This window comes from Myotis nattereri, assembly GCF_964212035.1.
Source record: "Myotis nattereri genome assembly, chromosome: 12".
Taxonomy (NCBI): domain Eukaryota; kingdom Metazoa; phylum Chordata; class Mammalia; order Chiroptera; family Vespertilionidae; genus Myotis; species Myotis nattereri.
This window is the reverse complement of record NC_138087.1, coordinates 3,471,268-3,486,316: the sequence shown is the minus strand read 5'-3', so window position 1 is coordinate 3,486,316 and position 15,049 is coordinate 3,471,268. Positions and strand designations below refer to the sequence as shown.

At 55.5% G+C, this 15,049-nt stretch overlaps 1 protein-coding gene across 2 annotated transcripts in view; it reads left to right on the top strand.

Annotated features, from left to right (window-relative positions):
- Window positions 1-13,383, top strand: part of BICD2 (BICD cargo adaptor 2) — a 60,676-nt gene extending 47,293 nt beyond the window's left edge. Inside the window, exons 3-8 of one of the 2 annotated variants that reach the window (XM_081103454.1) lie at window positions 4,413-4,565; window positions 6,219-6,653; window positions 7,358-8,353; window positions 8,601-8,752; window positions 9,907-10,117; window positions 11,664-13,383. In XM_081103454.1, the coding sequence (XP_080959580.1) occupies window positions 4,413-4,565; window positions 6,219-6,653; window positions 7,358-8,353; window positions 8,601-8,752; window positions 9,907-10,117; window positions 11,664-11,669 (1,953 nt within the window). In that variant the 3' untranslated portion in view covers window positions 11,670-13,383. Of the gene's footprint in view, window positions 1-4,412; window positions 4,566-6,218; window positions 6,654-7,357; window positions 8,354-8,600; window positions 8,753-9,906 lie in introns of both variants that reach the window. The other variant, XM_081103453.1, reaches the window with a different exon arrangement.
- Window positions 13,384-15,049: the final 1,666 nt, after the last annotated feature.

The following is a 15,049-nucleotide window of genomic DNA, read 5'->3' as shown; positions in this document are numbered from 1 at the left end:
GTGCACGTGTGTGTCATGGAAGGTGTGTGTGTGAGAGATGGAGGGTGTGCGCGTGCGAGTGTGCATGTGAGTGATGGGGAGGGTGTGGTCATGAGACAGGGTGTATATCATGGAAAGTATGAGTGAGACAGGGTGAGTGCGTGAGATGGCGCGTGTGCGTGTATGTGTCATGGAGGGTGTGTGCGTGGGATGGAGCATGTGTGTGTGCGCACGCTGAGAATCACGTAAGGAATTGGTTCCCAGGACTACAGGGCTTGGCAGCCCCAGCTCCGCAGGGGGGCAGCTGGTGAGCACTCTGGGGAGAGTCCATGTTGTAGCTCTATCCGAAGGCCACCTGGGGGCAGCATTCTCTTTCTGAGAGTTCTGGAGTATTTTTTGTTTCTGTTTTTTTAAGGCCTTCGACTGATTGGTGAGGCCCACTCACACAGTGGAGGGTCATCTGCTTTACTCGTGGTTGGCTAATTTCAGTGTCAATCTCATCGAAAGATCCTGGACATCTAGGCTGGTGTTGAGCAAATATCTGGATGCTGGGGCCGCATTCAGTTGGCACTGAAACCCACTGCCCCGTCGTCGGGTGTCAGTGCGAGGCCCAGAGGCGAGGTTGCATGCGCACCTGGCTGGGACTCCCAGCTGCCTCCCCAGGTAAATGGAAGCGAGCCCGTGTGGTCCCTCATGGAAGTGGCCACTCACACTGCCATCGTTTTGCTTGCCTGCCAGGAGCTTTGCTCTGTGGGGCCAGGCCTTTTGTCCAGGCAGTTCCCTGGTGTTGACTCCCGGCATCCACCTCCCGGGCCCGTCTGCAGAGGTTGCGCCCTTCTGTTTGCTAGCGCTCTTGGGAGCTGTATGTGATGATTCCCCCTCTGTGGCTTTTCTTTGCTCTTTTTTTAAATTTAAATCTACTTCGTTTAATGATATCACGTTGTTTGTGTGTGCCTGCATGGAACTTGGAATCGTGTCTGCACTGGTGCATGGATGCCATCACAGGGACCCTCCGTGCCCGCGGAGAGGACAGAGCACGCTGTGGGTCCCCAGAGACACTGGTTCTGTCTGGAGACAGTTTCAGTTGCTTCCACAGGGGAGGCTGCATTTGGTGGGCAGGGGTCAGGGAACTGCTAAAGGTCCTGCAGCGTAAAGGTGACCCCAGGATGTCGCCGAGTCTGGGGCCAAGGGACCAGGTTCTGGGACATGGTACACATGGCAGCCCCTCCCTGCAGGACATCTGAATCCTCAAGGCAACCTGAAGGCAGGAACTATTTTTTAACAGGTTCAGCAGGACATCTGAATCCTCAAGGCAACCTGAAGGCAGGAACTATTTTTTAACAGGTTCATAGAGATAATTTACATCCTTACAACTCACCCATTTAACCCTTTGAGTGCCAACCAATATCCTAGGAACTATGCTAAAATTGCCAAGGCATTTTTGCTGATTTTACAGCAGTTTAGGAAAAAAATTATGAATCGCAAGTAAATGAAGCTACATATTCAGTATCTTCCACAAAATCATCATCTTTACAGCAAGAATTGACATATTTAGCAATATCATCATCACTAATAAAAGCAGACTTGGAACTGGACACTGCAGGAGGAGCGCGATAGCGCTCCCGGCACTTTTGGCGAAAGATAGGAGGAGCGCGATCGCGCTCCCTGGCACTCTAGGGGTTAAAGTGTACAAGTCAGTGGGCTTTAGTATATTCACAGATTATGCACCATCTCAAATCAGCTTTAAAACATTTCATCATCCAGAAAGAAGCCCCATTAGCAGACACTGCCCATCCCCCCAAACCGATCTCCCCTTGACCCCTACAGCCATTCACCTACTTTCCATCTCTGGATTTGCCTCTTCTGGACATTTCATTTGTGCAGAATCATATAATACACTAGAGGCCCAGTGCACAAAAATTTGTGCACTGGAGCGGGGGGGTGTCCCTCAGCCCAGCTTGCCCTCTATCACATACTGGGAGCCCTAGAGGATGTCCTACTACCTGCTCCCCTTGGAGAGTGGGCCTAAGCCACAGTCTGGCCTCCCTTTGTGGGAGGTGACCGGGCTGATCAGGGGAAGGCACCAGCCCCATCACCCCGCTGCTGCAGCCACTGCCAGTCACGGCAGCCACCAAGGTGTTTTCATCAACACGGACTCCAGTCCCTTTACCATGAAAAAATGACAACTTTCTTTAGGCATTTTCAAGAAGTGTCTTTCATAGGATATGACCTTTCTTTCTTTCTTTCTTCTTTCTCTCTTTCTTTCTTTCTTTCTTTCTTTCTTTCTTTCTCCCTCCCTCCCTCCCTCCCTCTCTTCCTCCCTTCTTTCTTCCTTCCTCCCCCCTCCCTCCCTCCTTTCTTTCTTTCTTTCTTTCTTTCTTTCTTTCTTTCTTTCTTTCTTTCTCCCTCCCTCCCTCCCTCCCTCTCTTCCTCCCTTCTTTCTTCCTTCCTCCCCCCTCCCTCCCTCCTTTCTTTCTTCCTTTCTTTCTTTCTTTCTTTCTTTCTTTCTTTCTTTCTTTCTTTCTTTCTTTCTTATTTCTTTCTCCTCACCTGAGGATATGTTTCCATTGGTTTTTAGAGAATGTGGAAGAGAAAGGGAAAGACAGAGAGAAACATCAAAGTGAGAGGAACACTTTGATTGGTTGCCTCCTGCATGAGCCCTGACCTGGGCCCGGGCCAGGGAGGAGCCTGCAACCTAGGTACATGCCCTTGGTTAGAATTGAACCCAGAATCTGCGTTGGGCAGGCCGAGGCATTACCCACTGAGCCAAACCAGCTAGGGCAGGATATGACATTTCTTAACCCTCCAGCAGCAGACCTTCCTTTTTTTCTCCAGGAGTGTGGTGAAAAACCCTAGATCACCTATTTGGACTCTCATTACCCAAGTTACTAAGAATATTACCAGTGGCATACAGAAAGCTTAGCCAATCAGCAGTCAGAAAAGGTGTTTCCTCTGTAGTTCACACCAATTGCCAGTATGGCCCCTGCCTGGGCCTAACGCCTCTGGCGAGTCATTAGCCCTGGGCCTGGGCACCCCTAGCTCCCCGCTGCCACCATCAACGATCGCTGGCTGGCTCCTCCTTGGCCCAAGCTTAAAGCCTCAGGCCGAGGTGTTAGGCCTGGGCCACCATCAATGATTGCTGGCTCAATATTCGCTGGCTGGCTCCTCCCCGCCCCAAACCTAAAGCCTCAGGCCGAGGTGTTAGGCCTGGGCCTGGGCATCCCCAGCTCCCTGCCGCTGCTGCCATCAAGGATCGCTGGCTGGCTCCGCCCCGGTTCCCCATCGCTGCCACCATCAACAATCGCTGGCTGGCTCCTCCCCGCCCCAAACCTAAAGCCTCAGGCCGAGGTTTTAGGCCTGGGCCTGGGCATCCCCAGCTCCCTGCCGCTGCCACCGCCATCAAGGATCGTTGGCTGGCTCCGCCCCGGTTCCGCTGCTGCAGCCATCAATGATCCCTGGCTGGCTCCACCCCAGCCCGGGCCTAAAGCCTCAGGCCGAGGCTTTAGACCTGGACGGGGGCACCCCCAGCTCCCCACCACCGATCACTGACTGGCTCCGCCCCGGTTCCCTGCCAAAGCCGCCATCAAGCATCGCTTGCTGGCTCCGCCCTGGTCCAAGCCTAAAGCCTCTGGCCGAGGTGTTAGGCCTGGGCCGGGGCACCCCCAGCTCCCTGTCACTGCCGCCATCAAGCACAGCTGGCTGGCTCCCCCCGGTTCCCTGCCGCCGCTGCCATCAATGATCGCTGGCTGGCTCCTCTCTGGCCCAAGCCTAAAGCCTCAGTCCGAGGCTTGGGGCTGACATGTGCAAATTAGCCGCCATCTTGGCTGTCGATTAATTTGCATATCTCGCTGATTCGCCAATGGGAAGGGTAGCGGTCGTACGGCTAATTACCATGTTTCTCTTTTATTAGATAGGATGACCTCTTGTGTCTGGATTCTTTCCCTCATGATAATGTTTTCATTCGTGTTGCGGCATTGTGTCAATTGTATGAATGTTTTAAAATGTTTATATTGATTTTAGAGAGAGAGAGAGATTGATCGGTTGACTCCTGCACACATCCAGACTGGGGATTGAACCCAAGTCTGGGCCTGTGCCCTGACCTGGAATCAAACTGCACAGGACGGCAGTTACCCAACTGAGCCACACTGGCCCGGGCCCACATATGCGTCTCTGTTCTTCAGTCTGTGCCTTCGTTTCTCCGGGGTGCAGCCAGGGAGCAGCATTGCCAGGGCAGGTGGAATTGCTGACCTGTTCCCACGGGCTGCACCACTGTAACCCATTTTACAGATGAAGAAATCAAGGGTCAGAGCCCTTCGCTGTTCACCCCTCACCCTGCCCAGGGCCCCTGCTCCCCTGACTGCGCCAAGCCCCCCAAACCCCAGGGGTGGCAGGGCCAGCTGGGCAGGCTGCTCACCCCGCCTTCCTCCCGGCAGATCAATCAGAACGTGGAGCTTCAGCGGGGCCGCCTCCGGGACGACATCAAGGAGTACAAGTTCCGGGAGGCCCGCCTGCTGCAGGACTACTCGGAGCTGGAGGAGGAGAACATCAGCCTGCAGAAGCAGGTGTCCGTGCTCAGGCAGAACCAGGCAAGTGGCTGGCCGGGTTCGCTCTGGGCCGCGACCCTCACACCCCCTCATGCTGCCTTTTTGCGTTGTCAGAAGGCCACACACTAATGCTGACCCGGAGTGTGGGGCAGGGTCTGGCCCCTCCACAACCGTAAGAACAGGGCCTCTGGCTTCAGTGTTGGCTGACCATGGCCTGGCCGAGGCCTCCTGGCCAGCAGAAATGGGAGATGCAGGAGCGATGAAGAGGTGACACCAAAAATCTTCAGAGGCTGGGTATCCAGCTTAGTCCCCTCCGAGGTGCTGGCGGGAAGCCCACGATGTCCCCATGTCCTGTGGTGCCTGGGAGGTGTCGGCCTGCGCATCCCTCCTGCTGTCTCAGGTGCCAGCCCCCTGTGATCCTTTGTGGTCCCGGCCTCGAGGGACCCTCTGGGTGAAGCCAGGGCCTACCTTGAGGAGCAGTGGGGATGTTCGAGCCATCGTCTGTCCTCAGTAACTCAGCAGTGGGTGAGGCGAGGAGGCTCATCTTCCCCTGTGACCGGCCAACCAGGTGGTCCTGGCCCGAGGGTCTCAGTGCTCTCCCTGGCACCTGCTTCTCTCAGCGCCACAGCTCCACAGTGGGCACTGAGGGGCCTCCTCCCCCAGTGGGAATTCTGCAGAGGGAAGTGTGGGCCACGTGCTTATCCCAACAACAGAACCTCCGTGTTTGCAAAAGCCAGCAGAGAGCACACTTCTCCCCAAGAACGCAGCACAGAGCTCCGCCTCTGGCCGCACAAGGGCCTGAGGAGAGGGAGATCTCGCCTCCAGCCTGAGCAGCATGTGGTGGAGTCCAGCTCCATCCTAGGCATTTCCTCTGGGCTTCGGCCATCCGAGATGCGCTCACTACTGCCTCTCAGTGGGTTCCTTACGTTTTTCTTTTCTTTTTTTATTGTCTGAGGTTTTACATGTCTCCCTTTTCCCCAGTTGACACCTCCCCCTCACCCCACCGAGCCATTCCCACCCCAGGCAAGCCCCCACCGCCCCAGTGTCTGTGTCTATTGGTTATGCTTATATGCATGCATACAAGTCCTTTGGTTGCTCTCCAACCTCCCCCCCCCACCCCCCGCAACACACACCATTTGTCTCTAGATCATTATATCCCACATATGAGTGAGATCATGTGATATTTATCTTTCTCCGACTGGCTTATTTCGCTTAGCATAATGTTATTGTAGAATAAATAGCAGTGTTTTGTTAAATTGCGCATAGGCCCTGATCTCCCATCCCCTGTGTTAAGCACAGGTTTCTGCCTGCTCCCTCCTCGTCCATCTGCAAATGCAGTTTCAGTAGGGCCCTGCCTCCGTGGGAACTGCGGGTTCTTAGTTTTTGAAGTATCATTGGGATTAATGGTCGCAGTGCACATTCAGATATGTATTTATGTGCCTTAAAATATGTCATCAACTATTCATGTTAAGTAGCTTCGTAGACCTTAACGTCAGTAGACACTTGGTAACCATGACGTCATTAACACATTGGCCTGGTGCGTGTGTTCAGATTCCCATGGAATCTCCGCTCCGAGCCATGGCTGATGCCCTGCACACACCGTGTGCACACGGTCCTGTGTGCTTGGACCTGGTGTCACAGCGTGATGGTGCTGCCTCGTCACTGGGCTGAGACAAGTCTTGGCTTCTTTCCCAGGTGGAGTTTGAGGGCCTCAAGCATGAGATCAAGCGACTGGAGGAGGAGACTGAGTACCTCAACAGCCAGTTGGAGGACGCCATCCGGCTCAAGGAGATCTCGGAGCGGCAGCTGGAGGAGGCGCTAGAGACGCTGAAGACGGAGCGGGAGCAGAAGAACAGCCTGCGCAAGGAGCTGTCGCACTACATGAGCATCAACGATTCCCTCTACACCAGCCACCTGCACGTTTCTCTGGATGGCCTCAAGCTCAGCGATGACGCCGAGGCCCTGGCTAACGGCTTTGAGCACGGCTGCCTGGCCAAGCTGCCCCTGGACAACAAGACCTCCACGCCCACCAAGGACGGTCTGGCCCCGCCCTGCCCCGGCCTCGTGTCCGACCTCCTCAGCGAGCTCAACCTCTCGGAGGTCCAGAAGCTGACGCAGCAGTTGGTGCAGGTGAGCAGGTGGCCCGCCTCCCTCTGCCCCACCTTGTTTCACCTTGGCGTAAGTGGAACTGCAGCATGACGGTGGAAGGTTCGCAGAGGAGTGGGGTCCTGCTTATGAGGTTGAATTCTGCGTGCTGGCCAGGTATTCTCGTGTCCCCCTGCAATGCACACCTGCAGTGTTCCTCTCTGTCCTGTGGATGTCACATAGGGTTTCCTCCCGGACCAAACGGAATCCCAGTGTCTGTTTCCTCTGAGGAGGGACCCGCATGGCCCCCCAGGACTAGGCAGGGGAGGACCAACAGTGGCCCCACACATGGTACCCCATCTAGGCATGTTACTGAACTCAGAGGTCTGCACTTGGGGTGCTCTAGAACGAGATGTGGTTGTCACAAGGTAGTTTTATTTATTTGCAGCTAGTAAAGGGGATTCATAGCCACAGCTCTGCCTGCGGGAAGGAGGCTTAGCCATTGCTTACGTACACCATTTGTCAAGTACACGTTGGTATTTTCTTTGCAGGTATGTGTCGGGTTGAGTGCCTATCAAACTCATCCTGTTTATAGGTGCTTCTGCAAAATACTGTTCTACATTGTAACACTTAGCACAACAGCATTTAGTCAGACTGCCCAGGCCTGGAGACCCTTGTCCTATCTCACAGTCCCAGGCCAGCAGAGTGACAGGTGGGGCTGTTGACGGGCCCTCTCTGTGCCTTTGCAGATGGAGCGGGAGAAGGCGGGCCTGCTAGCGACCCTGCAGGACGCGCAGAAGCAGCTGGAGCAGGCTCGAGGGGCCCTGTCGGAGCAGCGGGAGGAGGTGAGCCGCCTCACCGAGAGCCTGAGCGCTCTGCAGCGCCTGCAGGCTGGCAAGGAGCGACGCACGGCCCTGGACAGTGAGAAGGAGCGCGACAGCCATGAGGATGGCGACTACTACGAGGTGGACATCAATGGGCCTGAGATCCTGGCCTGCAAGTACCGCGTGGCCCTGGCAGAGGCCGGTGAGCTCCGGGAGCAGCTGAAGGCCCTACGCAGTGCACATGAGGCCAGCGAGGCTCAGCATGCTGAGGAGAAGGGCCGCCACGAGGCTGAGGGCCAGGCGCTCGCCGAGAAGGTGTCTCTGCTGGAGAAGGCCAGCGGCCAGGACCGCGAGCTGCTGGCCCGCCTGCAGACAGAGCTGAAGAAGGTCAGTGATGTCGCGGGTGAGACTCAGGGCAGCCTGAGTGTGGCCCAGGATGAGCTGGTGACCTTTAGCGAGGAGCTGGCCAGCCTCTACCACCACGTGTGCATGTGCAACAACGAGACGCCCACCCGTGTCGTGCTGGACTACTACCGTGAGGGCCCAGCCGGCGCCGGCCACTGCAGTCCTGAAGCCCACGGACACCGCTCACCAGTCCTGCCCAAGGGGCCACTGGCTGCAGAGGGTGGGGCTGGGGACAGCAGCCTCTCACTGCCCTCACCCCTGAGTGACCCTCGCCGGGAGCCCATGAACATCTACAACCTGATTGCCATCATCCGTGACCAGATCAGGCACCTGCAGGCAGCCGTGGACCGCACCACGGAGCTGTCGCGGCAGCGCCTGGCCTCCCAGGAGCTGGGCCCTGGCACAGACAAGGACCGGGAGGCGCTCATGGAGGAGATCCTCAAGCTCAAGTCTCTGCTCAGCACCAAGCGGGAGCAGATCACCACCCTACGCACCGTGCTCAAGGCCAACAAGCAGGTGCGTGCTGCGCTCGGCCGGTTGGCAGGCTCCTCGCCCTCCCTGCCCCCCAGGCCTGCATCTCACAGGTCAGCTCAGGACTCAGGCTATGGATTGTGTTGGTTGTGCTACTGAAGGTGGGCGAGCCTGACTCAATGCGGTTGGGAGGAGCTGGGTGCTGAGGGGCCAGACAGGTTGGGGTCTTGGCTGTGGCACTTGGTGAAATAGCGGACGCCTCACCCACCCCCCTGGTCTCTCTGACCCCCAGACAGCCGAGGTGGCCCTTGCCAATCTGAAGAGCAAGTACGAGAACGAGAAAGCCATGGTGACCGAGACGATGATGAAGCTGCGCAACGAACTCAAGGCCCTCAAGGAGGACGCAGCCACCTTCTCCTCGTTGCGCGCCATGTTCGCCACCAGGTAACACTGCCCCTGGGGACGTGCCACTCCTGGGTTTGCGAACACCCAGAGGGCATAGCTTGTGTTCACATGTCGGATGAGGAAGCTGAAGGCGAAGGCTAAAGAGGACAGGTCCCTAGTGGCAGGGCTGCTGGTTACGCAGGGTAGATTGGGGCCAGTAACTGACAAATGAGGAGTTGGCCTCCCAGAATTTGGCTGGAAGTTTGTGGATTAAGCAGCACAGCCTTTCTCAGCCCATCCCCCCTCCTTCCAGTGTCCCCCGTCTGACCCTGACAGAGATTTGGGGCGGGGGAGGGTCTTGGGAAGTTCGTGGCTTCCTGGTGTCTCTGCCATCCAGAGGGGCATAGCGCCATCTGCTGCCAGTTTCAGGCAGGCCCTGGGCAGTGGCCTGCATGGCCCCTAGATGGTCCAGGCTTGTCCTCAGGGTCAGGAGGCTGGGGCTCCCTGTGTTGGGGGGTTGTAACTGAGCTCAGGGCCTGCTTTTCCTCCCCCTGGGGTGCTGGGTGACCCCTGCTGTCCATAGGGGAGGGTGAAGACAAAGAAAGAAAGTACCAGGCTCCTTGGGAAGCGTCCCCTCCTGGGCAGAGTGTGGGAAGGATGGCCATCACTCAGCACTGGCATGTTGACACTCGCGTCCTCACCTTCACAGACCTGCCTTCTCAGAGCTGAAATCACAAACCATTCCCCTCTGGGCTAGAGCTAAGACTCACTGGTGGCCCTGGCCTCTGGCAAGGAGAGTGTGGAGGTGGCCCTTCTGCCCAGGCCCACTCCCTCCTTGCAGACAGGAGGGAGTCCCCCAAGTGTGCACCTCCCCCAGCTCCATGTTCAGGTGGGGCAGACCCATTGGGGCTGTTCACTCACCCACATGCGCCCTCCAGGCTCGGGTTGGCCATTTGGGCACGTGCTAACCTCAGAACAAGCCAAGTCTCTTTCTTGGATTTACTCCCACACTTGGAGAGCCTCGACCCACCTTCCCGCGGGGGACCTGAAGGCCTTGAGAGGCACCCTTGCCCTGTCAGTGAAGACCAGCTTCATGGAGTCCCTCCCAGGGGAAGCCAACTCCTGAGGGCAGATCCTCTTCTCCCAGCCTGATGAGCAGTGCCCACGTCCCTCCCGGGGCCTTCAGCCACGCTCTCACCTCGATGTCCCCACAGGTGTGATGAATACATCACACAGCTGGACGAGATGCAGCGGCAGCTGGCGGCCGCCGAGGATGAGAAGAAGACGCTCAACTCCCTGCTGCGCATGGCCATCCAGCAGAAGCTGGCGCTGACCCAGCGGCTGGAGCTGCTGGAGCTGGACCACGAGCAGACCCGGCGGGGCCGTGCCAAGGCCACCCCCAAAGTCAAGTCCAGCACCCCAAGCGTAAGTCACACCTGTGCCAGTGCCAGCGACAGGACCGAGAGTGCCGGGCTCACTGCCCAGGTGCTCTGCGGCGAGAAGTATAACGTTTGCTGCGATTAGGCCTTCGGGCCACCCACCGCAGTTAACCTGTCGCCGCCACCTGTCTGCTTCGTCTCAACTAACCCAGCAGCAGCGGGACCGCGCGCTAGGCTGGTCTTCCCGGGACTAACGTGGAGGGAAGGGTTTAGCTGAGTTGGTGCTTCCTTCCGCCTGACAGTGCAGCTGGGAGTCTGCAGCTCGCCCTGGGACCCCCTTCATGGCAGCGGCTATCCTGCAGGAAGCGGTGGGGGTCAAGGTGGGGGCAGAGCCAGGAGTCCTTGAAACAAGGTGGCTTTCCAGGACCCGTGTGCCATCGGCTCTGCGGTGAAATGTGCATGTGTCTAGTGCAGCTGCGCTGCCCGGCACCTGGGAGCATGTCAGAGGTTCTGAGAGTTCCAGCTGCTGCCTCCGAACAGAATTACTTCGCAGCTTATGCACCATCTCACTGCAAATCCTATTCGGGACTAAAGGACTGAATTTCTCCCCCAGAGAAAGCGCAGCCCTGAGCCCCGAGTCCTCCAGCCCAGGTGTGCGTGTGCGCCGAGCACCGGCCACGCGCAGCAGAGGCACATCTGGCCACACCGAGATCAGCTCAGAACCTCAGCTGCTTTTTCTGAGATTGGCACACTGGTCTGGAGGCCTGCGAGGTAACACATTAGCAGGCCCGAAACCTGGGGTTTTTTTCCATGAGAAAATCTTCCCAAGTGCCTGACCAGAGTCCCTTCCTTGGGGGAAGCCATCCTTTTGTATCAGGGTGTCCCCAGCTTTCCATAACCAGGCCTTCCTCCTGGGGGGCTTTAGACCCTAAGAAACAGTGTTCTGGAAACCCCCGGGCCACTGTCATTGCCAGGTGGCAGCGGGCAGGAGAAGCAGCTGCTTCCACACCAGAGCTTGGCCACATTCGGAAGCAGCACCTTTCTCAGTGTTTTTCCTCCCTTTCACCCCATGACGGGTGCTCTGTGGCTCAGAGGGGGAGTTGGCATGGCCCGCTCACACAGTTGCCTGCCCCAACTCCACTCTTCCCCTTGGTCCCCTCGTGTGTCTCAGTTCCCACCAAACTCCAGATGCTGCACAGACCACCTGGGCTTTGCCACCCATGGGAGTGGAGAGATGCGGGTTGGGCACCTGACCCCTCTGCGTGCCTGCCCCTGGTTCCGGGCGGCTTTGCTGAAGGGATGTCGGTTTTGGATTCCTCTCCCACTAGAGAAGGGTCAGGCCCTCCACCTTGTGCAAGCAGGACTGCTGGGGCCAGGGCTCCACAGCTGCTTCTGCCCCCTCGCTGAGCCTGGCACACAGCTTCCCTCCGTACTTGTAAGGAATCTTCACGAAGCACTGGGAGCTGGCGGCTTCCTTAACACACGCAGGTCTCTGCTGCTGACTAACGCACCTGCGCACTCAGCTCGGCAAGAGCTCCCGTTGTCCGACAAGTGACTGGTTCTAACGCTGTCTTGTTTTCTCCCGTTTTCAGCTGTAGATTAGCTGCCGGGAGAACTCGGCCGCCGGCCCTGTCACTCTGCAACCCCTTCCCTCCCCTCCCGTGGGCCCACGCAGAGGAAGGAAGGGCAGCCTAAAAGTCCACTTAGAAACGTTTTTGGATATGCCACTGCAGGTAGCATTCCTGAGTGTTTAATGGCAGAGGAAAAAGGCTTTAAAGTTCAGAAAGCTGCAGCCGCTGCTTGGAAAGGCTCTTGCACAAGCGCTTGAAGAACCTGCTGGGACGGCAGCCACCAGGCTCCCTTAGGAACCCGCTAGAAACACTCACACTGGGGCTCCCTGTTACAGAAGCTCCTTCTCATTTGATCAACCTGTGCACTTTTGATATTTTGATATTACATTTGCTTCCTTAGTCCCTTGCATAGAGATGGTCTCATGCTGTGGTCGCCTTGTCCTGTGGTGCCGTCTCGGCGCCCGATGTGCTGTTGGACGTCAGCGTGTGGCACGGAGGTGTCCTAGTGTGCAGCTCCAGGCAGCTCAAAGGCTTCCACCTGCAGGGAGCTCGGCTGAGCACCACGCTGCGGGCCAGCAGCCTGTTAGGTTATGTGGCCCATGTTTGAAATAACAGGTTTCAAATGCCATGTTCGTCAAGAAATCCAGGGTGTTCTGATTCTGGGGTTTTTCATATTGTATTATTATTATTCTTAGGAATAGTTCAATGTAACAAGAAGAAAACTTGACCTTTGCTCTGGTTAAACAGTTATAGGCACTTGAAAAACAAAAAAAGATAAATTATTGAATGAGTAGTATTACCTACAAATTCCAGAGATTTCTGGGTTTTAGGATGTCGTGAAGCATGACTGATTAACAGAATTTTATACAACTGTACCAGTGAAATTCCAAATTGGAATTGTTTTGTTACTCTGGTTTTGTGCCAAATTGTGGTACACTTAGAAAATTCTACAGTCGTCAAATTTTAGGGTGTTCTATTTCAACACCTTTTTCTTAATGATAATTGCCGGTAGTGCCTTCATCAGTTAAGGGAGGTGTCCCGCCTAGTTTATTCTCTAAAACGGACAGTGAAGAGCTAGTTGGGAATGTTGAAGGCCAGTGTGGACCAATAGGTGTGAAAGGGGGTATACCTTCACATCTGAACCTGGGCATCTTCGTTGAGGGAAAGAAAACAGCAATTGTACAAAATTCTGTTAGTCAGTGATTCTTTACTGTGCAGGTCCTTGCAAACTTAGGGGCTGAGCAATGAAAGTGAACACAAGCCTTGAGTGCTTTGGGAACCAAACAAATTTTATGGGACACGCTAAGCAGGCGGTGTGAGGACCATGCCGTGTTTGTGAAGAGCCACGGGCAGCAAGGAAGCAGGTGCTGTCGGTCTCGTGCAGGGGGGAGAGGGACTAGCCATAGTATTCTTCGCAAACGTGAGAAGATGTCATATATTCTCTTGCTTGGTGTACCTAATCACTGTTAATTTCAGGTAACAGAACTTGCTAAATAAAGCTTCTTAGCAAACTAATCTGCCCAGTTTGCTGAGCGAGGTTGTATGGTCATACTGGTACTCAAAGAGGAAGAACAAACTTCCTTTCTCCTCCAAAATACAGGACAAATTCTAATAAGTAGTAAGAATAGGAAGAGTTCTGTTTCCTGGAATGAGCATTTCTTATTCCTAGTTGTAGGGACCCCCTTTGTACCTTCTGTTACAGTGTTGATTCATAAGAAATGTTACATTTATGATAACTTCATCTATATGGGGTATTTATTTGCAGTGTCTGAGTACTGTATTTTTTCCTATGCATTGCCTAGTGTCAGAGTGGTGTTGTCTTTATTAAGATCGTATGCATGTCCTCCTGCCAAGGAACCTTTACACAGACCCACACAAACAACAATGGCTTCGGATTCTCAGAAAATGCGGCAGAGAATGGAAAAGGAATGGGAAGGATAAGTCAGTCGTGACGTGGGACACAGACATGGTGTGAAAGCCCTCAAAGCCAGTGCACATAGGAACAGTGGGCCTGGGTGGAGGGTCATGTTGGTAGGACCAATAAATAAAGAATAATACAAAGACAAAGCCAAGGCGTCTCTGTGCTGCTTTGACCCCCACCCTAGATGACTGGCCCGGCAGTGCACTGTCATTCCAGCACCTGAAACAACGAAACCAGCCTATCGGAAGCCCTGGTGGTGGGAGCTGGGAGCAACCTTCAGTAAATTGGGGGCGTGGGATGCGTCCCATGATGGGTGACCGTGTGAGCATCCCGAACTGTGGTAGGAGAGCACATGGCCTTCACCCTGTCCTGACCAGAAAGCAGAGTGATCTGATAACACAGGACCCTTGGCTGTGCACTCTTGCTCACTGAATCCCAGAATGACTAGGTGCTGAGACAAGGCTTGTCACAAAACCATATTCATCTGCAGAAATGTGTATAAGGCATGCGGACTCCGTCTCGGACTGCTATGAGGGTGGGGGGCACGTCCTGGCAGAGGGAGCAGGAAGTCCCTGGGATACTCTGCCACCCACTGCTGACAGCCTCAGTCAGGCCTGGGCAACTCTGTCCAGGACCCTTCCCTCCACCTGGGATCTCCCCTGGCCTCCTGGTCACTAGGGCCCTTCCTCTGAGGATTCCCATCCTTCTTTAGTAGCAGTAGCTTAAAACTATCTTCAATTTGAAACTTTCTTTCAAAAGAGACTTGTTTTTCTAACTCTGGGATTTCCCTCCTCTGCTGGCCGGTGTTCCCCAACTGGCCCCTGGAAGAGGCCCCTGAGGAGGAGCCCTCGGCTGTGGGCCAGGCAGGGCAGCCCCTCTCCAGGTGTTGGAGTGATTTGCACAAGCACAGATGCCAAGACCTTCCCTGCCCCCGGTGTGCCCTGGTCCTTGCGCATTTCAGGGCTGGAGGGGCATCTGGTGCTGCAAGGCCTGCTCCGCCTTCCCTCCCATGGGGTGAGTCTCCATTCCCACCACCTCCTCCCTCTCCCTGGGGCACTGCCATCCCCACCTCCCAACAGCAGGTCCCAGTCTGGAGCCAGACCTTCGGTTGCATTACCACTTTTGGTAGCTGACTTATTCTGGCAGACAACCTCTGGGAGCCTCAGTTTCTCCTCTGGGGTTGGGACTGTAGTTCTTTGCTCAGAGGTGGTGAGGTTTCATCAAGCCCTAGGCATGCAGCAGATGCTCAATGGATGGGTGTTGCTAATATGGTTCTTGCTGCCATCATCATCATTACCAAGATCCAGGATGCCAGGCCATGCAGCTGGGCCTTTGTCCATTGGGGAATGTCATTTTAACTCAGCTTTTTACCAGAGCGTAGTTTGCATTTAGGAACTTGCACATCCTAATGTACAGGCCAGATGTGCACCAAGCAACCGCTGTGTGACCAACAGTCACAGAGTTCCTAGGAAGGCCTGTCTGCTGG